The sequence below is a fragment of the Heterodontus francisci genome, chromosome 3 (genome assembly GCF_036365525.1).
Source record: "Heterodontus francisci isolate sHetFra1 chromosome 3, sHetFra1.hap1, whole genome shotgun sequence".
Lineage (NCBI taxonomy): Eukaryota > Metazoa > Chordata > Chondrichthyes > Heterodontiformes > Heterodontidae > Heterodontus > Heterodontus francisci.
Window position 1 is genome coordinate 76,719,098 of NC_090373.1, and position 25,067 is coordinate 76,744,164.

Consider the following 25,067-nt stretch of genomic DNA (forward strand, 5'->3'; position numbering starts at 1 on the left):
ATGATGTAATCCCGGAAGAAGATCTGTCTGTTACAGGAAGTGAGAATATGGAATGTCAGGCTGTTCTGAGAGAAGCGGAATTCCAATTCCAGCAGCAGAACTTCAGAATGGCAGAAGAATTCTACACTAAGTTCATTCATATTTGTACGGAGGGGGAATGGAAAAAGTGAGTCCAGCCTTTACGCGCAGCGACAAGCACTTGGGAGATTGTGAGCAGCGACTTTAATGACCAGCACAACACACAGCGTAGCGTCTGCTCCGTATAGCTGCAAAACGGGCAAGTCTTCAGAGTGACATTGATGATAAACAGCAATCACACCCAGAGTGAAATAAAAGCAGTGAACTCCAGCTCAGACTTCTTATTTTACAGAATCACCCCACTGCACATCAGACCCCCAAAAATAAGTGACAGTCGTTTGGTAGTCTATATGAAGTGCGTCTATGCCCTCTTGTCATAATCATTGACACTTTTTTTTTAGGCAAAGTAAGTTGCTGTTACTTGTACTTCTCTCAATTTAGTATACTTTATTTGCTGTTCACGATGCCGTCTCCTCTACACTGGGGAGACCTAACGCAGATTGGTTGATCACTTTGCTGAACACCTCCATTCAGTCTGCAAGGTCGACTGTCATTTTAGTTCACCGACCTGCTCCCACTCTGACCCCTCTGTCCTCAGTCTCCTATACTGTTCTTTTTTTTTACTGTTCTAATGAAGTTGAACGGAAGCTGGAGGAACAGCATCTCAACTGATTAGATGCTTTACAACCATTAGGACTCAACATTGAGTTCAACTTCAGGTCATAACCACTGCTGCCATTTTTTTTAGCTGATTCTGCTGCTGCCATTTACACCTCTTCTAGACCCATCTTTTGTTTCTTCACTTGTCCCATTATCATCCCTTTTTGACATTTAATCTCTCCTGCCTTCCAACCAATGACAGACCTACCCTTTTGTTCTTACCCTGCCCCTGCCCAACTTTTTTCCCCTCCTGCCTCTGTACTTGCATGTAAACTTAAATCTCTCTTCTTCCAGTTCTGACAAAAGGTCACAGACCTGCAATATGAACTCTGTTTCTCTTCCCTCAGATGCTGCCTGACCTGCTGAATATTTACACCATTTTTGTTTTTATTATGTATTTCTATTGTTTGTTTTCTTTTATACTTCCAGAATTCATAGTTTTACATTTTATCCTAAATAGTTGTTCATCTCGCGTTTCTGTTGAATTTTTAAAAATAGACTAAATCAATCAAAATCCAATTTAACTTCTGGTTTCAGTCATCATCTATACAAGATAGTGTTAGACATTTCCTGGTTACAAGTACAGCCACTTGTACTCAGTTTCTTAAAGTCTAGCCAATTCTGCCTCATAAGAAGGGTACATGTTGCATTTGAGCCGGAGACAAAAAAGTGTTAATTTTCTGAGTTGTCTCACCTGCCAAAAGCACATATCAGAAGTTTGGCCACATGCTGCACCTGATTTTCCAACCATTTATTGCACCTGAAAGTCAGAAGATTATTCTATAGCATGTAAGCTTGGTGTTAATATTGTCTTAGTACCTGATAATACTGTTTTTCTTTTTCAGCAAATGCTGTGCTAAGGACCTGGCTCATGCATACAACAACAGAGGCCAAATCAAATACTTAAGAGTAGACTTTTATGAAGCCATGGATGATTACACATTAGCAATTCAAAACAAAGAAGATTTTGAAGTTCCTTATTATAATCGAGGACTGATACATTATAGACTAGGTAACAGTTTTCTTTCACAGTCGATATGTGTTTCCGTAGTAGAATATTGAACTTAAATCAGTTTTGTCAGATTCGGTTGTTAATCATATGTTTTTGATATCCACTGTTTTAAATTCTGCCTTTAAATTGTGTCTCACTGTACTTTTGATCATACTGGTAATTTAGCATTGGTAAAGATGTCCTCTGTCCTTCACTGCCTTTTGCCTTCCACTTGCAGAGTCTTGTGCTCTGCAACATATTTGCCTTGGTTCTGGCCTAATGTCATTCAGAGTCTGTTTTCATACTGAGGCCCAAGAAGCAGCTCCAATGATTGAATTTAACCCATCAACCGCAAAACAGTTCTCTGAAGACAAAGAGCAGAGCTTTTGTCAAAGATCTTCCCTTTAGAGATTTCCTGAACAATTGGTTTAGAGCTACATCCTAAGTATTTGAAACTTCGTTCCAACTTATGGTTAGCTTGCTAAAATATTGGCTGCCTCTTCTGCCACCACTCCACCTCTTAGACACAGCATTAGCTGAAGCAGGGAGTCATTTCATTGGACCTCAAGCTCAGTACAAGTCCAGGCCCAGAAGGAGCTCAGAACAATGCTAGTGGCACCCAAAAGTCCTTTTGTTTCAACCAAGTCACCTGAGGCAAGTGGTTACTTAAGAGAGGCTTTCCATCCTCTTTGAAGAGGAAGAGGACAAGAAGAAAGAAGAGGTTATGGAGAAACACATTCATATCTCAGGGCATGAATTTGTAGGCATGAATATAAGGGTAATTCAGCTCATAATTTTTTTAACGGATTTCCTGAACTTGAAGACAAAGATCCCCAGGAAAAATCAAAGATTTTATTATTGATCTTGTAGACAGTTCTGCTGGTTATATTTTTGCAGAGTTTTGCTGGTCATTCCCAGGAAGGCTTTAGCAAAAATAATTTGGTGGAGCCAGTGGTCTAAAGTTTGGTTATATTTGGTCTATTTGGTTGCTCTTGTAAGGCCGCTGCTCAAGTACTCCCAGTTGGAATAAAGGTAATTATTGATACTTGTAAATTGGTGAGGTCAATTAGAGGTCAGTAAATTGCTTATTGTTGGTCTTGATTAGAAGAGTGGATGAGGAGTACACATCACCACTGAAAAGATTTAGAAAAAACTTTGTAAGTGATTTGTTTAGAAACAGTGAGGGGTTTCCTCTCTTCTTTTCCCTTCTAGATCTCAAGCTTCACCAACAGCTAAGAGTGGAGTCATTAAAGATACCATCTCTTACTTTTAAGCACTGTACCCATAGTTCTCCTTCAGCTGTTGACATTCTTGATTTTTCTATCTCTAACTGGAATTTCCATGTCTCCTTCCTGAACCTGCCTCCAAAAAAAGTTAGTATCTTACCTTGTTCCAAATGCTGGTTTTCTTTCAACATCTCTTAATTCTTCACAATCCAAGATTTAAAATACTGCTCCCACATCCAGAGAGGTATCTCCCAACAGCTGCCATGAACTCCTAGACAAGATAAAAGCTAAAACTTGTCTGATCTTTGAACCTTCACTCACCTCTAGCCTCCAACCATTCACAACCTTTCTTTCCATATTTATCAATATTTCTTAAGATCAGAGCATCTCTGAACTTTTGTCTCATTCCTTATAGGCTCTAAATATATTGTCCTACATGCTCTTCTTCCTTTTAACATTGCTAGTGTGTTGAAAACATTACACAGGCTTGCCCTGTAATTCACTCCTCCCTTCATAATCGTGACAATCTGAATCTTTCCTTTCACCTTTTTTTGTCCATTTAATTCTTAAATTTGGAGATTCCAAATCACCATTTCCCGATTTATTTTATTTTCTCTTTTCCTCTTGCTGGCTTTGGTAATGTGCTATACTATGGTCCTTGGTCCTTATTGAGAAACCAACATACAAAAAGATCTATAAAGGCGAGACTTCTTACTGTGTTGCTTCTTCTTTTGGCTGAGGCTGTTAATATACTGTAAAGATCAGTGTTGGCATCTGTAAGGTAGAACTGATCCTGTCAGTCCTTTGCACAGTCTACCACCTAGTGGCTAGGCATAAGCCTGTTATCTTTCATCTGGTTAGGGTAGGTGAGTTTGAATGGCAATGAATGCTGATATTTATACTGCAGTTGGGAATTCGCATTCATAAAAGCCATTGTGCTTTTTTCAGATATTTATTTGCTTGAAAAATAGTTTGATTGAGATGAAGACTTTTTTGATCATTTTCCAGTTTACTGCAAAAAAATGAGTCAGTACTTTATAATATTTTGGTCTAATTTATATTGCAAAAGCTTTCTGCTGTATCTCAATCAGAATTGTTACAGCCCAGAAGGAGACCATTCAGCCCATCGTGTCTGCACCTGCTTTCCTAATGAGCATTTCACCTGGTGCCACTCCCCTGCCTTCTCCCCGTAACTCTGCACATTTTTCCTTTTCACATAACAGTCTAATTTCCTTTTGAATGCTTCAATTGAACCTCCCTCCATCACACTGTCAGGTAGTACGTTCCAGATCTTAACCACTCGCTGCATGAAAAAGTTTTTCCTCATGTCGCTTTTGCTGCTTTTACCAATTACCATAATGGTGTAAGGGATTTTAATTAATTTTCCCTTTTAAGTACCAAACATTTTTGCATTTCTTGTGGAAAACGGCCACTTTCTAAGGATCACAGTAGTTTTATTAGTTATGGAAAAAAGCACATTATTCCCAGACATTACATAATAGAAAAAGCAAAAATACTTGCTCCTTTTTCCTTTACAGGATCTTTTGACCAGGCATTGGAAGACTTCACGAAAACATTGGCCTTGAATGCAGATTTTAAAGATGCCAGATTGAGTCTTGAACAGACACTAATAGATAAAAAAGAGAAAGAAAGTAGAAGATACTAGAGATACAGCTGCTGGACTACAAACATTGCTTTTGTGTGTGTGTGTGTACTATTTTTAAGTAAAAAAATTCATTCTTAAATCTTTAATACAAGTTTAATGTTAGTGTACATATTAGTAAAAACAATGCTCAGAGGTTGCGGAGATTTATATTTATGAAATGAAATCTTACACTGTAAACTTTTACTAAATGTGACCCACAACTGGTCATTTTTTATTTTTGATTTAATGCTGCTTGTGGATTGATGCACAACAGTTTCTATTTCAAATCAGGGAAAATGGTGAAGTATATCTTGGGAACCAGCCTGCAACCAGGCTGAAATATGAATCCAACTTACCTAACCAGGGTTGCAACCAGGACACCAGATGGTCATACTGCAAAATGACGTGCTGTTAGGTGCATCCAGAGTAATCCAGAGGCCTAGGCTAATACCCTGGGGACATGGGTTCAGATCCCACCATGGCAGCTGGTGGAGTTTAAATTCAATTAATTAATTTTAAAAATCTGGAATTGAAAGCTAGTCTCAGTAATGATGCCATGAAACTATCATTGCTTGTCGTAAAAACCCATCTGGTTCACTCATGTGCTTTAGGGAAGGAAATCTGCCGTCCTTACCTGGTCCGGCCTACTTGTGACTCCAGACCCACAGTAATGTGGTTGACTCTTAACTGCCGTTTGAAACAGCCTAGCAAGCCACTCAGTTGTTAAGGGCAATTAGGGATTGACAACAAATGCTGCTCCTGCCAGCCATGTCCACATCCCATTAAAGAATCAAAAAAATGCAGACTGTGTTGTCGCATCGGTCCTGCCAAAACAGTGGTCAGCACATGACAGTTGTTTCCTCTCCTAAGCCAGTGCTTTTCTTTAGCTTTTGTTTGCTTTTCCACTCCACCTTGCATAAAATATTGGTAAATTTGTTTCCTTATATGCTAATTATAACTTTTTTGACTTTTTTCTTTACAGAAGTAATACTTTTTTTTTTATTCATTCAGGGATGTGGGCGACGCTGGCCAGGCCAGTATTTATTGCCCATCCCTAATTGCCCTTGAGAATGTGGTGGTGAGCTGCCTTCTTGAACCACTGCAGTCCATGTGGGGTAGGTACACCCACAGTAAAGTTTCCAAGAAATGTGAATGTGTGCTGTATACTTTCTTCCTTAAATTCATATGTTAATTTTGTAAACTAGGTGCTAGTGTGCTATGCACTTGCACATATGAACATTCAAGGTCATCACACCAACATCCCTCTCCTGTATCCTGCACATATGACCGTACGAATTAGGAGCCGAAGTAGGCCATTCAGCCCGTCGCGCCTGCTCCTCCATTCAAGATCATGGCTGATCTGTTTCTGTCTCGAATTCTGCACTCGCATCTACCCCTGATAATCTTTGATTCCTTGCCTAACAAGAATCTATCTACCTCTGCCTTAAAAATATTCAATGACCCCCACCTCCACCACCTTCTGAGGCAGAGAGTTCCAAAGTCGCACAACCCTCAGAGAAAAAAATTCTCCTTATCTCTGTCCTAAAAGGGCGACCCTTAATTTTCAAACAGTGCCCCCTAGTTCTGGACTCACCTACAAGAGGAAACATCCTCTCCCCATTCACCCTGTCAAGACCAATCAGGATCTTGTATACTTCAAACAAGTATCCCCTCACTCTTCTAAACTAGTGAAAACAAGCCCAGTCTGTCCAACCTTTCCTCATAAGACAACTGGCTCATTCCATGTATCAATCTAGTAAACCTCCTCTGAACCGCCTCCAACGCATTCACATCCTTCCTTCAATAAGGAGACCAAAACTGAACACAGTATTTGAGATGTGGTCTCACCAGTGCCCTGTATAACTGAAGCATAACACCCTTACTTTTATTTTCTATTCCTCTCGTAATAAAGGATAGCATTCCATTAGCCTTATTTATTACTTGCTGTACCTGCATACTAACCTCTTGTGACTATGCATGAGAACACCTAGATCCCTCTGCACCTCAGAATTCTGCAATTGTTCCCCGTTTAAGTAATACTCTGCTTTTTTATTCTTCCTGCCTAAGTGAACAACTTCACATTTTCCCACATTATACTCTATCTGCCAGATTTTTGCCCACTCACTCAACCTATCTATATTGGTCTGCAACCTCCTTCCGTACTCTTCACAACATACTTTCCTACCTTACTTTTGTGTCATCTGCAAATTTTGCTACCATGCCATTGCTCCCCTCATCTAAGTCATTGATATAAATTTTAAAAAGTTAAGGCTCTAACACAGACCCCTGTGGGACTCCACTTGTCACATTCTGCCAATCAGAAAAGGATCCATTTATGCATACTCTCTTTTCTGCTAGCCAGCCAATCTTATATCGATGCTAATATGTTACCCCCTACACTATGAGCTCCTACTTTGCACAGTAACCTTTTATGCGGCACCTTGTCAAATGCCTTCTGGAAATCCAAGTACAGTACGTCAATGGGTTCCCCTTTATCCACAGCACATGTTACTCCTTCAAAGAACTGTAATAAATTGGTTAAACATGATTTCCTGTTCACATAACCAGGCTGACCATTCCCGATTACTTTCAGTTTTTCCACGTGTCCAGCTATAGCCTCCTTAATGATCAATTCTAACACCTTCCCCACAACAGATGTCAAGCTAACTGGCCTATAGTTAACTGTTTTCTGCCCCCCCCCCCCCCCCCCCCCCTTGAATAGAGGGGTTATATTTGCTACTTTCCAGTCTGATGGAACCTTTCCACAATCTAGCAAATTTTGAAAAATTAATACAAATGCATCTACTACCTCATTAGCCACCTCTTAAGATCCTAGGATGAAGCCCATCAGGACTCAGGGACTTGTCAGCCTGCAGCTCCATTAGTTTGGTCAGTATCACTTCCCTGGTTGTAATTTCAACAGGTTCCTCTCTTCCTTCCACCTCCTGATTTACAGCTATTACTGGAATGTTTTTTGTATCCTCTATAGTGAAGACTGTCTGCTACATGAGCTGCTGCTTTCAGAGCTCAAAGTTCATCACCATGGAGGGACAGTATGCTTGTTATCCACTTGTTGCACGCTAACCCTTAAATGGACCAAATGTTCTGGCAAAGAAGTATGTTTGTGTAAAAAGTGATATAATGTCAGCAGGAAGGATGAGAAAACTAATCACTTCGCTTGTCAGATATATGGCAACAATTCCTTCATACAACACAGTCATCACTACTACATAATCACTTTGAATCTGATGTCTGGCTCATCTAGCTTCCCCTGAAATTTCTCTTGAATCTTTTATTGGATTTGTTATATTTCTTATATTTATGGCCCTTAATTTTGGACTCCCCTACAAGCGAAAACACCTTTTCTACATCTACCCTATCAAACCCCTTAATAATTTTAAAGACCTCTAAGATCGCATTTTTTTGCAACTTCTCTCGTGTCATTATTTAACTGGCATCTTATGGTCAGGTACACTAAAGTCCTGAACTTTTAGTATGCTGCTCCTTTAAAGATTATTGAGTCAGCATTAAGGTGACTGTGGAAAACGAGCAGTTGAACTGTTTGGTCTACTCATTCCTATATGAAAAACTTATATAAATTGGTGTTTTTTAAACCAATACATGGTACATGGATAGTCTGCACCATACTGAAGTGTTGCTGATAAAATAACCTATTTCCTGGGCCCGCTTACTAGGGTCACTAACGTGTTAACCTCATACAGTTCTGAGTGGACTGAAATTAACTACACAATCAATGGTTAAACTTCAAAGATATTACATAAAAATACTATCAAATATGAGTATTTTAAATATACAGATAAAAGGATAAACCTGCTTAGTTGCTGTTGGATTTTTTTTGATAGAAAATAAAACTCACTTATTTCAATGGAAAATATATAGAGGGAATATTCTATGCATCCATTGGTGTAATGAACGGATGAGAACATGGTGATGGAGTGTTGTTGGAAACGAGCTCAGGTTGTTCAGGTGGAGATTTGGTGCCGACAGCATCCTGGGGGAGGGAGCAGGAACAGATCGTCACAACATTAGTTTGACTTGGAGCAGCGATTTGTACTCTTGCCCTGGGAGCTGTTTTCGGTTCTTGTTTACTAGATCCCGATTTATTGGCGGCATTACACCCCTTTCCGCTTGTTGGTTTGAAGACACTCACTATCTTAGATATTCACTGAGAACTAAAAGGTCAACCTTCTTGCACGAGTAATGTATCTTTAAGGGACTATCCAATCTGTATACTCATTTACATACAGTTTCAGTTAATTTCGGATCGATGATCCGATATATATTCGGTGTATCTGGTTTTGGGAAGGTGCAGTGTGTCGGTACGTTTTATACGTTTAAATTGTTTGGAAAGAGTAATTCTTTAGGAATTATTAAGGGGTGGGGAGTGGAGAGATTATCAAAAGAGTAATACTTCATACATACCTCAAAATAATCGCCGAAAATGTCATACAAATCGATCTAATCAAGGAAAGATTTGCATTTATATAGCACCTTTCACCAGTTCAGGATGTTCCAAAGCAACTTACAGCCAATGAAGTACTTATGAAGTATAGTTACTGTTGTAGGAATGTAGGAAATATTAACTTAAATGTGTGACTCATGGTGTTGGTCTAATCGTGTATTAATTCATCTGATATGCTTTTGTATTGGTATTTGAACTCCCTTGGTGTTGCACTTGTCAGAGAATATGATCTCACTTATCTCTTGTTTATTTCTATCTGGTAACATTGACTTTTGCCTCTCTTTTCCTAACTCTTGTTTTGCTTTTTCTCTCACCCTCACATGCTGTTTTTTCCCTTTTAGGTGAGAGGTGTTATATAATATGGTTTGCTGTGGTGTTGAGAGGAAAGGAGCCACTAATGGCTGTCCACTATATTTGGAATGGGGATTCTGGAGGAAATGTGACCCTCTGGCTCTCTTTCCATTCCCTCTCCAAACTATCATGTTTCTTCCAGCGCCTGTTTCCATCACAGCCCCCACTCTTCCAACTCCCTATATTCCCTTCCCCTTTTGAACTGTCCATTCAACCCTATTTGCCGCTCCCCTTGCTCTACTGTCATTCACCTCATCATTTGTACTTAATCCACTTACTTTCCCATTTTAATTCACTTTCTCACTGAGTAAATTGGGAAAGGCTAGAGGCAACTCACCCTCAACTTCTTTCCTCCTATACTTCCTCCCCTTCCTATCTGACTAAAATATGCTTTCAAAATTCAACTTTAGTTAAAAAGGTCAAATTAGAATGCAGAAAGATGCTGTCTATCTGCCTTTCTCTATCTTGCCTTTCTCTGTCTTAGGTGAGTAATTACTATCTCTGTTTCACAGGAGCAAGGAGTTATTGTTTCTGCAAACAAAACACAGGTGAATCAATGGCTTTGAAATTCCTGTCTTTTGGGTGAAACTGAACATGAAAGTCTCGAACTCTCTCTTTCAGCTTGATATGTAAAACTTATAGAACACAAAGGTCAGAAAAGCCACAATATTAGTAAGATATCATCCTGTGATTGCACAGTTTGGCTGCTGGGTTTCCACAAATCACTCAAAATTCAAAATGCTTTCTTTAAAAATAAACTTTTTTTTTAAACTCAGTAAGTGAAATTTCTAAAGTCCAAAATAAAGGTTTAAAGAGAGTGTAACCAATGAAAAATTATATATTACACCACAATATTATTGAATTATTCACTGAGTCACAGCTGACAGCAGACATATAATCAGAGCACTGGGCTGATGGCTAGATTATGTAATCACATGGTGATAAATGTTCACTAATATAGTAGCTATTGACACTTTTAACACTGAAGAGGTTTATCAGTGATACCCAAGAGGTTTCAATAAAACATGTGCCTCATGCCCCAAAATAAATACTGTATATAATTGATAAAACTATTGCACACATGCATAAAAGAATTACAACATTTCAGAACCTGAACTGTCTCCTTCTGGACTGTATGAAACTTTCAAATCTCTACCTTTTGCCTATTAGTCACAAGTTTACCCAGCTTTCGTTCAACTGCTTGTGCTGTGCCACCTCATGCTAGCTCTGATCATGGGATCAGAGTGTCTTTTGCTGCACTTACACTGAATTTACTTGTGTGGTGACGTTCTCGTGATGTTGTTGCTCTTGTCCTTCTGGGGGTAGAGGTCACACAGCTGGGAGGTGCAGGTGAAGTAAGCTTTCTGCGTTGCTGATATCTATCATATATAGAAGAAAGAATTTGTATTTATATAGTGCCTTTCTGAATAAAAGTTCCTTTTTCAGCTTCAAATAATTTTTAAACTAAATGTTGTTTGTACCAACTCTCAGGCTTGTTAGCAGCATGGAAGACTGGTGCAGATGTCATTATCTGAATGAAGACACAATTAATCTGTTAAAACATCATGGTCTTTCCACGCTTGAAAGCATAAAGAGCATGACGAAAAATGACATTGACAACCTTAACATAACTATGGGTCAGAAAACAGTGCTGCGACACGTACTGCGCTCAGAAAATGCCCAAACATGGATACAGGAAATTAAGTAGGTTCTATGTTATTAGTGGTTATATTGTGGTGAAAGTAGTTTCACCTTCAATCTCCTGCAGAATTGGGAATTTTTACATCCAGTTCTGAGACCTAAAAAAACAGGAGGATGTTTTGCCATTCAGTGAAAAGACTAGAAAAGAAATTAAATAATCCTATGTCCAGCTGGCTAAAACAAAGGAGTTAAGCACACCGTAGGGAATAAACCTGAAGCATTTATGGTTGCTGAACAGCAAGTTTGGGCCTTATTGACTCAACAAGGAAAAACTCTAGCAGTTATTTTCATTTGGATTGATTTCCTTGACATGAAACCAGTGAGGTAATCCCAGGCATAATAAGGAAATAATTCTAGGAAATAAAAATAAACTCAGACAAGTTTAAAATTAAAATTACAGAAATGTAAGTAGCCAGCCCCAGGTGAAGATAGATCGTCTCTGGCTAAACCTCAAATCAAAACAAAAAAAACTCATGAAACTAAATAAAACATTCTGCAAAATTAAGAGTCTCATTAAATTAATTACAGATATAACGTAGGGCTGAATTTTACCAGCCCCTTGATGCCGTGGGTCGCAGCAGGGGGGCCCATAAAATTCTGCCCGCCTTGACCCCCGACATCAAGAAGGGCTCACTGCATATTACCAGCGGCAGGGCGGGGGAACCTAGGTGCGGCTCCCCCCACTACCTGACAGTGGGGCCTTCATCTACAAATTCAAATAAACCTAAATTATATGTAAATGCACTTACCTACTGGCGGTGGCCGTCTTACACCAATTTTACGGCCGCCATTCGTACCTCATGTGCCATATGGAGTTCCGAGGTGAGAACCTGGTGGGGAGGGGGGCGGGGGGAGGAATAAAATTCAGTACGGGAGGAGTTGAAGGGCAAAGAGTGGAGTTGAAAGGTCGGGACTGTCAAAGATGGTTTTCCGGGGGTCGGGGGCGGGGAAAGAGGGAAATAAAGGTGGGGGGAGAGTGGAAGTAGTGTTTTTATGTTCAATTTAATGTTTTTATTGAAATTTACAGTGCTGGTCCCTTTAAAAATTTACATCAGCTGTCAGGGAGGTTATGATGACTTACTGTAAATAAGTGAAAAATATTTGCTTTGACTCCTCTTATGATAGAATCTTAATCTTTCTCAAATTTATAATTACTGGACAGGAAGCCATCTACTATAGACAGTTTATTCAAATTGGAATAATGTATCTCACACTTATTTTTCTAATATTTCAGGATTCCAGAAACAAATGATATTGATTTTGGATGGATACATTACATAACAGAACTCTTTATTTTGTAAGTATTGATAGCATATTTTTCAAGATTATCCACAGATGTACAAAATGAAATGACACACATGTATAGAATTATTTACACTGGCTGATTTGCAATTGTCTTTATTACCATTCATAGAAGGACAATTAGATAAAATGATTGTTACAAGAATAAGATCATGCCTTAGATATTCCCTAGAGTATTGCGGGGCTCATCACTGCTGTAAGTAAGTGAGCTGAGTGTCTTATGGGTTCACTCCTCACCGTACTGCCCAGTGTGACCAAATGATAGTTGGACCCCTTAGATACCTTTTTTGGAAGTGGAGGACGGAGAATCCAAAGTAGGTTTAAAAAGGAAATTGGATAAATATTTGATTTTTTTAAAAAAAATCTGCTGGTAGTCATAATGGGATGAGGAACTGATGTATTTATTATGTCTCTGTATGTGAGTAGGTTGGCCTACTGCTAAAAGACTACCTAATTGGAACAGAGGATTGTAATGGAGATATTTTGCTAATGTATAGTGGTAAAGAACCGGTGTTCATGTTAATCCATGAGTGGGCTTGCAAAGTGTGAGCCGAGGCCATTATAATGGGTTTGTTTTGGTTAGCAGCAGTAACAGTTTGGGTATGCAAAGCTGCCTCTAGGATGATATATGACCATTGTCATACGAACATACAAATTTGTCCCCCCAAGTCACTGTTCAGCAGGATCAGATGTTCCTTATTACGGACAAGAAAATTTTTTATCACAGGCCTGCACCAAATGCTCTTATTAAGAAATGAAGATGTTTTTGCACTTTACACTTGTAGCAAAATTCTTTTGTTGCTTATCGTCAATTGGACTGACAGGATGAAATTATTCTAAGTATACTTGTGCTCAAGAGACAAAGGGCACTTCGTAAAATCATAACTGGTTGATAATTGTTCAAGAAAGAAAATAGCAAAATCAAGTAATAATTTGTACACAATTACTCACTGTAATTTCTTATAACAGCATAACATTGTTTTGTATTAATAGTGAAGCATGTTCTTAAAGAATTTATAGAAACAGATTTTACAGGTGTTACTAGTGCTAACAGCACTCTGTTTTTCTGTGATCTAAAAAGGTGTGATGGTTGTGGAAGAGACCCGATTGTGGGCACCAGATTTGTATGTACTCAGTGTGATAATTTTGACTACTGTAGCACGTGCTTCTACACAAGAAGTCATAAAGACCACTTATTTAGCAGGATTGACTGTCCAGGTATGGCCGCAAGCATTCTGGGTATGTGCCCAATATTATATACACATTAAACTTTGACAGTGTACTCAAACTTCAAACACTTGGAAGAAGGACTATGGTATAGAAGCTATTTCAAACTAGTGAACTGATAAAGAAAAGGCTATTTTCTTTTAGATTTCAATATAGGATTTAGTGGGGGATGAAGTGGGGTGCGGTTGTTGTGGGACTGGGTGGAGAGAAACAATTAATCCAAGGTGAAATGTGCAATATATCTTCTAAAAACAAAAACAGATCAAATCCAGCACAATCATCATTGATCAATCTAACACCAAGTTTAAAAGTTAGCCTTCCCTTCTGAAAAATATTTTTTCTTTTATATTGATACAACAGATTGCATGTACCATTAGAAGACCATAAACTACAGATTTTTGTGTGAAATTACATAAAGTTTACATCGTTGTCATGGAGTGATGTTAATTTACACCTTGATCTGAATTCTCCTGACGTATTTTTGGAGCAGATTTGGGACTGTAAAATGCACTGTCTGCCACAAAATAAAAAAAAGTACATTTGCATTGCTGTTTCAAAAAAAACTGCTAGGTACCTTTCAAGGCCCACCGCAAGCCTGCTTTGCCACCTTTAAATGGGGTCAAGGGGCACAGCTAATACCTATAGCCCCTTTCTGCCCAAATAACGCTGCCACTATATCAACAACAATAGCAACTTGCATTTATATAGTACCTTTAATGTGGTAAAGAACAAAGAAAATTACAGCACAGGAACAGGCCCTTCGGCCCTCCAAGCCTACGCCGATCCAAATCCTCTATCTAAACCTGTCGCCTATTTTCTAAAGGTCTGTATCTCTTTACTTCCTGCCCATTCATGTATCTGTCTAGATACATCTTAAAAGACGCTATTGTGCCTGCGTCTACCACCTCCGCTGGTAATGCGTTCCATGCACCCACCACCCTCTGCGTAAAGAACTTTCCACGCATATCCCCCCTAAACATTTCCCCTTTCACTTTGAACTCGTGTCCCCTTGTAATTGAATCCCCCACTCTGGGAAAAAGCTTCTTGCTATCCACCCTGTCTATACCTCTCATGATTTTGTACACCTCAATCAGGTCCCCCCTCAACCTCCATCTTTCTAATGAAAATAATCCTAATCTACTCAACCTCTCTTCATAGCTAGCGCCCTTCATACCAGGCAACATCCTGGTGAACCTCCTCTGCACCCTCTCCAAAGCATCCACATCCTTTTGGTAATGTGGCGACCAGAACTGCACGCAGTATTCCAAATGTGGCCGAACCAAAGTCCTATACAACTGTAACATGACCTGCCAACTCTTGTACTCAATACCCCGTCCGATGAAGGAAAGCATGCCGTATGCCTTCTTGACCACTCTATTGACCTGCGTTGCCACCTTCAGGGAACAATGGACCTGAACACCCAAATCTCTCTGTACATCAATTTTCCCCAGGACTTTTCCATTTACTGTATAGTTCACTCTTGAATTGGATCTTCCAAAATGCATCACCTCGCATTTGCCCTGATTGAACTCCATCTGCCATTTCTCTGCCCAACTCTCCAGTCTATCTATATTCTGCTGTATTCTCTGACAGTCCCCTTCACTATCTGCTACTCCACCAATCTTAGTGTCGTCTGCATCCCAAGATTCTTCACAGGAGTGTTAATAGACAAAAAGTTTGACAAATCGCAAAGTATTTAGACAAGTAACCAAAAACTTGATCAAAGGGGTCGGGTGATGTGCAAAATTCCAAAATTGGAGGATCACAGAGATCTTGGAGGATTGTACAGCTGAAGGAGGGTATACAGACAGAGGGGGTTGAGACCATGGAGGGTCACTTCTATGAATGGTACACTGACGGTACCACAGTGAGGAGGGAATTGCTTATGCTGCTGCTGAAGGATGATGTTTCTTTGGCTGCAGTGATTTTTCTTGTTGTAGGACTTCAGGGTTAATTCAGCATTTTTTGTTGCTCATTTACTCAGTGCTAGTTGATAAATTGCTCGGCCCTCTAAACATGGATTTTCAATGGGAAGATGTTTATTTTGATTCTGTGACAAGAAGAATCAAAATATGGAGAAGGCTAGGTTGGAGATTCATAGAATGGGTACAACACAGAAGGAGGCCATTCAGCCCATCATGCCCATGCTGGTTATCTGCAAGAGCAACTCAGCTAGTCCTACTTCCCTTCCTTTTCCCTGCAGCCTTGCAAACCTTCTTTTCAGAATTATCCAAAATCCTTTTGAAAGTCACAATTAGATTGCCTCCACCGCCCTCAGGCAGTGCATTCCAGATCCTAATCATGTGCGGCATCCATGATGCGCTGTGGGCCATCAGCAGCATCTGAATTGTATTCAACCACAATCTGAAACATCATGGTCTGGCATATACCTCATTATCATTACGCCAGCGGATCTATCCTGGTTCGATGCAGAATGCAACAGAGCATGATAGGCATACCTAAAAATGAGGTGTCAACCTGGTGAAGCTACAACACAGGACTGCATGCATGCTAAACAGCAGAAGTAGCATGCAATAGACAGAGCTAAGCGATCTCACAACCAACGGAACAGATCAAAGCTCTGCAATCCTGCCACATCCAGTCGTGAATGGTGGTGGACAATTAAGCAACTAACTGGAGGAGGAGACTCCACAAACATCCCCATCCTTAATGATGGGGAAGCTCAACACATTAGTGCAAATGACATGGCTGAAGCATTTGCAACCATCTTCAGCCAGAAGTGCCAAGTGGATGATCTCATCTCGGCCTTCACCTGAAGTCCCCAGGATCATTGATGCCAGTTTTCAGCCAATTTAAAATTTAAAAAAAAATGTATTCATGGGATGTGAGCGTAGCTGGCTAGGCCAGCATTTATTGCCCATCCCTAATTGCTCTTGAAAAGGTGGTGGTGAGCTGCCTTCTTGAACCACTGCAGTCCATGTGGGGTAGGTATACCCACAGTGCTGTTAGGAAGGGAGTTCCAGGATTTTAACGCAGTGACAGTGAAGGAATGGCAATATAGTTCCAAGTCAGGATGGTGTGTGACTTGGAGGGGAACTTTCAGATGATGGTGTTCCCATGCATTTGCTGCCCTTGGCCTTCTAGGTGGTAGAGATTGTGGGTTTGGAAGATGCTGTCTAAGGAGCCTTGGTGCGTTACTGCAGTGCATCTTGTAGATGGTACACACTGCTGCCACTGTGCATCGGTGGTGGAGGGAGTGAATGTTTGTGGATGGGGTGCCAATCAAGTGGGCTGCTTTGTCCTGGATGGTGTTGAGTTTCGTGAGTGCTATCAAGATGTCAAGAAATGGCTGAAGGCACTGGATACAGCAAAGGCTATAGGCCTTGAAAACATCCCAGCTGTAGTACTGAAGACTTGTGCTCCAGAACTAGCCGTGCCCTAACCAAGCTGTTCCAGTACAGCTATAATACTGGTATCTACCCAACAATGTGGAAAATTGCCCAGGTATGTCCTGTCCACAAAACCAGGACAAATCAATCTGGCCAATTACTGTCCCATCAGTCTACTCTCAAATTATCAGCAAAGTGATGGAAGGCGTCATCAGCAGTGGTATTAAGTGGCACTTATTCAGCAATAACCTGCTCACCATTGCCCCTGGCAGAACCCAAACTGATCACTTAGCACGAGACCTCAGTACTGCCTTGGTCTAAACATGAACAAAAGGGCTGAACTCCAGAGGTGAGGTGAGTGTGACTGCTCTCGACATCAAGGCAGCATTTGACCAAGTGTGGTGTCAAGGACTCCTACCAAAATTGAAGTCAATGGGAATCTGGGGAAAACTCTACTGGTTGGAGTCATACCTAGCACAAAGGAAGATGGTTGTAGTTGTTGGACGCCAAATGTCTAAGGCCCAGGACATTGCTACAGGAGGTCCTCAGGGTAGTGTCCAGCCATCTCCAGCTGCTTCATCAATGACCTTCCCTCCATCATGTGAGAAGTGGGGATGATTGCACAGTGTTCAGTACCATTCGCAACTCCTCAGATACTGAAGCATCCAAGGAGGTGAAAGTCCCTCCCAAGACCAATTAAGGGCCTGGGGAGCAAAAATTCCTGGTGTGGCTCCCCAGGCCTTGTGGAGGCAGACTTGCCACTGACTTTTCGACTGGTGGGCGGGGCCTTCCGCCCAATGTAAAATTCCGGCCATGGTGAAAGAGGAGGTAATTGAGACACTAGATGGTCTAAAAATTTATGAGAGAAGGTATTAGAAAGGCTGGCTGTACTTAAGTCACTAGGACAGGATCAGATGCATCTGAGGATACTGAGGGAAGTAAGGGTGGAAATTGACGAGGCACTGGCCATAATCTTCCAATTCCCCTTAGATACAGGGATGGTGCCAGAGGACTGGAGAATTGCAAATGTTACACCCTTGTTTAAAAAAGGGTGTAAGGATAAACCCAGCAACTATAGGCCAGTCAGTTTAACATCGGTGGTGGGAAAGCTTTTAGAAATGATAATCCAGAACAAGATTAACAGTCACTTGGACAAATGTGGACTAATTAAGGAAAGCCAGCATGGATTTGTTAAGGGAAAATGGTGTTTAATTAACTTGATTGAGTTCTTTGATGAAACCGCAGTTGATGTGGTGTATGTGGACTTCCAAAAGGCATTTGATAAGTGCCACATAACTAGCTTACCAGCAAAGTTGAAGCCCATGGAATAAAAGGGACAGTGGTAGCATGGATACAAAGTTGGCCGAGTGACTGGAAATGGTAGTGGTGAACAGTTGTATTTTGGAATGGAGGAAAGTATACAGTGAAGTTCCCCAGGGGTTGGTAATAAGACCACTGCTTTTCTTGATATATAGTAACTTACACTTGGGTGTACAGTGCACAATTTCAAAATTTGCAGAGGACATCAAACTTGGAAGTATTATGAACTTTGAGGAAGATAGTGATAAACTTCAAGAGGACATAGACAGGCTGGTGGAATTAGTGGACATGTGGCAGATGAAATTTCAAGCAGAGAAGTGTGGTAGGATACATTTTGTGAGGAAGAATGAGGAGAGGCGATATAAATTAAAGATACAATTCTAAAGGGGGCAGGTGCAGATGGATCTGGGGGTATATGCGCACAAATCATTGAAGATTGCAGGGCCGGTGAGCCTTGTTCAGCCTTTACTAACTTTATCCTTTCCTGTAGACTCTCACATCATGCAGCAGAGCCTGAACTTAGCCTGGCCACTGGAGTTCATTGATTCTCTTTCTGAATTGTGTAACAGTTCTTCGGGTGGTGGAGGTTGCACTGACTGCATGGCACCTCCCTCCAAACACCCTACTACACTCCTTTGTGGGGAATCCTACTCAGTGTCCAAACTATGCCTACTATTTACTTCTGGCAGCAGCACTGCCAAGAGCTCTTCCAACTGCTAATGCATCCTAAGCTAATAATCTTGTGGAAAGTGATTAACTCATTTAAGTAGCTACAGCCTTTTTAAAGAATTTGTACTTAAAATGTTGATTGGATTACTCAAAGTCAACTGGCCAGATGGGATGCATCCTAGTGTCATGATACTGTTTTTTTTTCATGGGAAATATGAGGTGTGTCTTTAAGACAGCAAAGGATCTGTACATCTTTAAGAACAAGCCAGCCTCAAATATTAGCAAGGAAAGTGCATCTTGGTTGCCCGGATGAAGCCATTCAGAGACCGAGCACAAGATATACAATGGTGCGATTGACTTTTGAAACTAGCTGAAAAACTGGCTTTTGCAGAGACAGTTAACAGACACAGACACAGACTGTTCCGCCAGCATGTACTGAAGGAAATAGGAGAACTCTCCCTTGGTCTATTTAAACCCTATTTATTATACTCTCAGAATTCTGAAAAGTCAAGCCAGATTAATTCTTTAAAAAGAAACAAATTGTTGATCGATGTTCATCATTGGAAAAGGAAGAGTTGCACTTCGGCTGCTGAACTGGGCTGCTGGGTTTCCTATGGTTGAGGAACTTGCTTTTTTTCCCCATCAGACGGCTGCGAGGACGTCAAGCAACCTTGGACTATTTTACATTGGAAGATTCCACTTCGGGAGGAGCGTAAATCTACAAGGACTTTACATTTAAAAAAAAATGTTGTTTATATCTTTATCTCCAACACAGAAGTCCTCGAGGTGGCCAACATCCCCAGCATATACACCCTACTGAGCCAGCAGCGCTTGAAATGGCTTGGGGGTCGGGGGCGGTAGAGAGGGGAATGCGGGCAGATAATCAATACTGAGGAAAACTGCAACAATTGACAAGATATTAAATTTGCAAAACGGGCATACAATTGGCAAATGAATTTCATCAATGTGAGGTATTACATTTTGGCAAGAAAAATAAGGAGGTAGATTACTTAGAAAATAAGAATCTAAATATGGTGGAGCAGCAAAGGCAGTACAAATACACAAAATCCCTAAGCATGGTGACACAGGCTAACAAGACCATAGCAAAAGCAAACAAAGCACTAGGGTTTATTTTGAGAGGGATAAAATTGAAAAGTAAAGTTGTACTAAATGTATCTTGAACCTTGGCTAGACTACACCTAGAGTACGGTGTACAATTCTGGTTGCCATATTATAAAAAGATAGAGACACTGGAGGAGGAATTCCCCCCCACCAAAAAAAAAAAATTACAAGGAAGATACCAGAAATGTGGGGGTATACCAATAAGGGGAAGGCTGAGGGGTGACCGAATAGGAGGTCTTCTAAATTATGAAAGGTTTTGATAGTAGACACAGAGAATGTTTTGTGGGGAAGAGCATAAGTAGAAGCCATCAATATAAGATACTCACCAAGAAATCCATAAGGGAATTCGAAAGAAACTGCTTTACCCAGAGAGTGGTGAGAATGCAGAACTTGCCACCACTGGGAGTGGTTGAAGTCAATAGTATGGATGCATTTAAGGGAGGCGAAATAAGCATGAGGGAGAAGGGGCCAGAAGGTGATGCTGATAGTTAGGTGAGGAAAGACAGGAGTAGGCTCAAGTGCAGCATAAACTGGTTGGGGCAAATGGCCTATTTCTGTGCTGTATATCCTACGTATATTTTCCCTTCTGACAGCAAGTCAATGGAGAAGTTTTGAGGTCTCTGACCCATTCCACATAGCTAGAAGTTCTGCAAGGAAGTGGCAGGTTTGGGGTGTTTTTTTTTAAAGAACATTACAGCGCAGTACAGGCCCTTCGGCCCTCGATGTTGCGCCGACCTGTGAAACCATCTGACCTACACTATTCCATTTTCATCCATGTGTCTATCCAATGTCCACTTAAATGCCCTTAAAGTTGGCGAATCTACTACTGCTGCAGGCAGGGCGTTGCACGCCCTTACTACTCTCTGAGTAAAGAAACTACCTCTCACATCTGTCCTATATCTATCACCCCTCAACTTGAAGCTATGTCCCCTCGTGTTTGCCATCACCATCCGAGGAAAATGACGCTCACTATCCACCCTATCTAACCCTCTGATTATCTTATATGTCTCTATTAAGTCACCTCTCCTCCTCCTTCTCTCCAACGAAAACAACCTCAAGTCCCTCAGCCTTTCCTCGTAAGACCTTCCCTCCATACCAGGCAACATCCTAGTAAATCTCCTCTGCACCCTTTCCATAGCTTCCACATCCTTCCTATAATGCGGTGACCAGAACTGCACGCAATACTCCAGGTGCGGTCTCACCAGAGTTTTGTACAGCTGCAGCATGACCTTGTGGCTCCGAAACTCGACCCCCCTACTAATAAAAGCTAACACACCATATGCCTTCTTAACAGCCCTATTAACCTGGTTAGCAACCTTCAGGGATTTATGCACCTGGACACCAAGATCTCTCTGTTCATCTACACTACCAAGAATCTTCCCATTAGCCCAGTACTCTGCATTCCTGTTACTCCTTCCAAAGTGAATCACCTCACACTTTTCCGCATTAAACTCCATTTGCCATCTCTCAGCCCAGCTCTGCAGCCTATCTATGTCTCTCTGTACCCTACAACATCCTTCGGCACTATCCACAACTCCACCGACCTTAGTGTCATCTGCAAATTTACTAACCCACCCTTCTACACCCTCTTCCAGGTCATTTATAAAAATGACAAACAGCAGTGGCCCCAAAACAGATCCTTGCGGTACACCACTAGTAACTAAACTCCAGGATGAACATTTGCCATCAACCACCACCCTCTGTCTTCTTTCAGCTAGCCAATTTCTGATCCAAAGCTCTAAATTGCCTTCAACCCCATACTTCCGTATTTTCTGCAATAGCCTACCATGGGGAACCTTATCAAACGCCTTACTGAAATCCATATACACCACATCCACTGCTTTACCCTCATCCACCTGTTTGGTCACCTTCTCGAAAAACTCAATAAGGTTTGTGAGGCACGACCTACCCGTCACAAAACCGTGCTGACTATCTCTAATGTACTTATTCTTTTCAAGATGATTATAAATCCTGTCTCTTATAACCTTTTCCAACATTTTACCCACAACCGAAGTAAGGCTCACAGGTCTATAATTACCAGGGCTGTCTCTACTCCCCTTCTTGAACAAGGGGACAACATTTGCAATCCTCCAGTCTTCCGGCACTATTCCTGTCGACAATAACGACATAAAGATCAAGGACAAAGGCTCTGTAATCTCCTCCCTAGCTTCCCAGAGAATCCTAGGATAAATCCCATCTGGCCCAGGGGACTTATCTATTTTCACACTTTCCAAAATTGCTAACACCTCCTCCTTGTGAACCTCAATCCCATCTAGCCTCGTAGCCTGAATCTCAGTATTCTCAACAACATTTTCTTTCTCTACTGTAAATACTGACGCAAAATATTCATTTAACACTTCCCCTATCTCCTCTGATTCCACACACAACTTCCCACTACTATACTTGATTGGCCCTAATCTAACTCTAGTCATTCTTTTATTCCTGATATACCTATAAAAAGCCTTAGGGTTTTCCCTGATCCGATCCACCAATGACTTCTCGTGTCCTCTCCTTGCTCTTCTTAGCTCTCCCTTTAGATCCTTCCTGGCTAGCTTGTAGCTCTCAAGCGCCCTAACTGAGCCTTCACGTCTCATCCTAACATAAGCCTTCTTCTTCCTCTTGACAAGCTCTTCAACTTCTTTAGTAAACCACGGCTCCCTCGCACGACAACTTCCTCCCTGCCTCACAGGTACATACTTATCAAGGACACGCAGTAGCTGCTCCTTGAATAAGCTCCACATTTCGATTGTTCCCATCCCCTGCAGTTTCCTTCCCCATCCTACGCATCCTAAATCTTGCCTAATCGCATCATAATTTCCTTTCCCCCAGTTATAATTCTTGCCCTGCGGTATATACCTGTCCCTGCCCATCGCTAAGGTAAACCTAACCGAATTGTGATCACTATCACCAAAGTGCTCACCTACATCTAAATCTAACACCTGGCCGGGTTCATTTCCCAGTACCAAATCCAATGTGGCATCGCCCCTGGTTGGCCTGTCTACATACTGTGTCAGAAAACCCTCCTGCACACACTGGACAAAAACTGACCCATCTAAAGTACTCAAATTTCTCAGATTAAGTTATTTGACCCACCATACTGCAAACCTGCTAATAAGAGGAGAATTTAGGCTCTGGATCAGCTATCCAACTATAAGTATCCTTCCATTCCAAGAAAATGCTAGTTGTAGATTGGAACATTTTTAACCATGCATCTTTAAATATTGAATTATGTCATAAAGTTTGTGATCATGCAAGATCAGGATGTTTTGTATAATAAATTAGGTGTATGTTCCAGTCCCAGGATGTTCGATGTCCTTGAGATCAATCTTGAAATAGTAAAATTGTTGAAACTACAGCTTGAATAAGTGCCTTAAAACTGTGGTAGTTTAATGACAGCCTTGTTAGCCCAATTGTAACATCTGTGGGTCAGTTGGTAGTACCCTCACCTGACTCAGAAGTTTGTGGGTTCAAGTCTCACTCCAAAGACTGAGCAATAAAGTTTAGTGCTGACACTCCAGTTCAGTACTGTCAGAGATGTTATCCTGTGACTGAGATGTTAGAGGCCCTGTCTACTCTCTCAGGTGGATGTAAAAGAGTCTTTGGCTTCTAAGGAGCAGTGGAGATATCCCTAGTGCCCAGGCCAATATTTATCCTTCAAAAATCAACAATCACAAAAACTGATTATCAGGTCATTATCACATTACTGTTTGTGGGAGCTTGGTTTGGTGTGTACAAATTGGCAGCTGTTTTCCTACATTAGTGGCCTATACTTCAAAGAAGTTCATTGGCTGCACAGTGCTCTAGGATGTTCTGAAGTTGTGGGCACTATATGAATGCAAGTTTTTCATATTAGCCTGCTCAATGAGATGTTTTAAAATCTTTCATTTGTCTCCCTTAGGCACAAAGCCAATTTATGCAGGAAGATCAGGAAAAGGAGGATTACCTGAAGGCAAAGACTTTTACTCACACCAAGAAAAGACTTAGGACCAAGTCATTACTTTCCTCAATTTATTGAGGAACCTTTTTCCTTTTAACGTAAACGTTCACTTGTAGCAGTTACATAACAAACATGCAACTGTTGTTTACCATACCATCAAAACAAACCTAGTTTATGTTTAATAGTGAAGCTGGAGTGTTTTTTGTAATCGCACATCATCTGTCAAAGAAAATTGTTCCAAAACGGTAGAAATTTTATTTTGGATTAATCTTAGAAATAAAAAAAAGTTTACATTTTTTGTCTTTTTTGTTTTAAATATAAGTAGAAATACACCCTAGGCCCATTAGCATTGAGCTGTAGACTTCAGAAGTGGAAGATGTCATGAGTGGGGTTGAAGGAAGAGGAGAAAGAGGTGAAGTGAGAAAGGTTTTACTTGCTGTGACTCCATAGCACTACTATGGCTGGAAGGAGGTAGAGGCTGGAGTTGACAATGATGCTGCACTTTTATTTTTGCAGCAGATGTAAGCTCTAATTTCCACTGTAGTGGAAATCAGACTCTCCAGCTCCCATCACAGAATCACCTGCAATTGACTTTCAAATACTGCAAAGACATGAAGATGCACTGTAGGTTTTATATATAAAACACCATTAGCATAAGAATTATGGTAAACTATATCCTAATTGGAAGGAACAGATAAGGATAAAAATGGGGAGGATAACTGAAGTCTGAAGTTGTTTACTTCAGAAACTAGTATCCTAGTCATAATATTGAAGGACTTGGATAGAATGCTACAGAGGGCCAAGAAAGGATTAGGGAGGTTAATGGACCACTTTCAGACAGAACAAAGATGTCTTTGTATCAAACATCCATCCAGATTTAAAAAAATAAATCATCCAATATAGTGGAGGTTATTTCGTGAGCAGCTAATAGAGATTTAGGCAGAAAGTTAAGATTGTACATTTGAAAAGGAGAAAACAGCCCTTCAATTGATTTAAAAGGAGTAG

General features: G+C 40.8%; 1 protein-coding gene across 8 annotated transcripts; it reads left to right on the forward strand.

The window, feature by feature from the left end:
- Positions 1-39: 39 nt before the first annotated feature.
- ttc32 (tetratricopeptide repeat domain 32) lies at positions 40-24,358 on the forward strand. Of its 8 annotated transcripts, none has more exons than XM_068023603.1 (8): positions 40-166; positions 1,584-1,750; positions 4,494-4,662; positions 5,612-5,715; positions 10,926-11,138; positions 12,370-12,432; positions 13,519-13,655; positions 24,024-24,358. In XM_068023603.1, exons 1-3 carry the CDS (start codon positions 48-50, stop codon positions 4,619-4,621), a joined length of 414 nt encoding a protein of 137 aa, XP_067879704.1. In that variant the 5' UTR covers positions 40-47; the 3' UTR covers positions 4,622-4,662; positions 5,612-5,715; positions 10,926-11,138; positions 12,370-12,432; positions 13,519-13,655; positions 24,024-24,358. The 8 variants fall into 8 exon arrangements, with proteins under 8 accessions (XP_067879704.1, XP_067879712.1, XP_067879737.1 ...); XM_068023611.1 differs by having other exon boundaries at positions 4,494-4,656; XM_068023636.1 differs by lacking the exon at positions 13,519-13,655.
- Positions 24,359-25,067: the final 709 nt, after the last annotated feature.

What these genes read in the sequence shown, in the direction of transcription:
- ttc32 (XM_068023595.1), top strand. Translation starts at nt 10,939, where the DNA reads ATGGAAGACTGGTGCAGATGTCATTATCTGAATGAAGACACAATTAAT. An exon ending in ATAACAGAACTCTTTATTTT is followed by an intron (nt 12,433 to 13,518) that starts GTAAGTATTGAT and finishes TGATCTAAAAAG; the next exon opens with GTGTGATGGTTGTGGAAGAG. An exon ending in TAGCAGGATTGACTGTCCAG is followed by an intron (nt 13,656 to 24,023) that starts GTATGGCCGCAA and finishes TGTCTCCCTTAG; the next exon opens with GCACAAAGCCAATTTATGCA.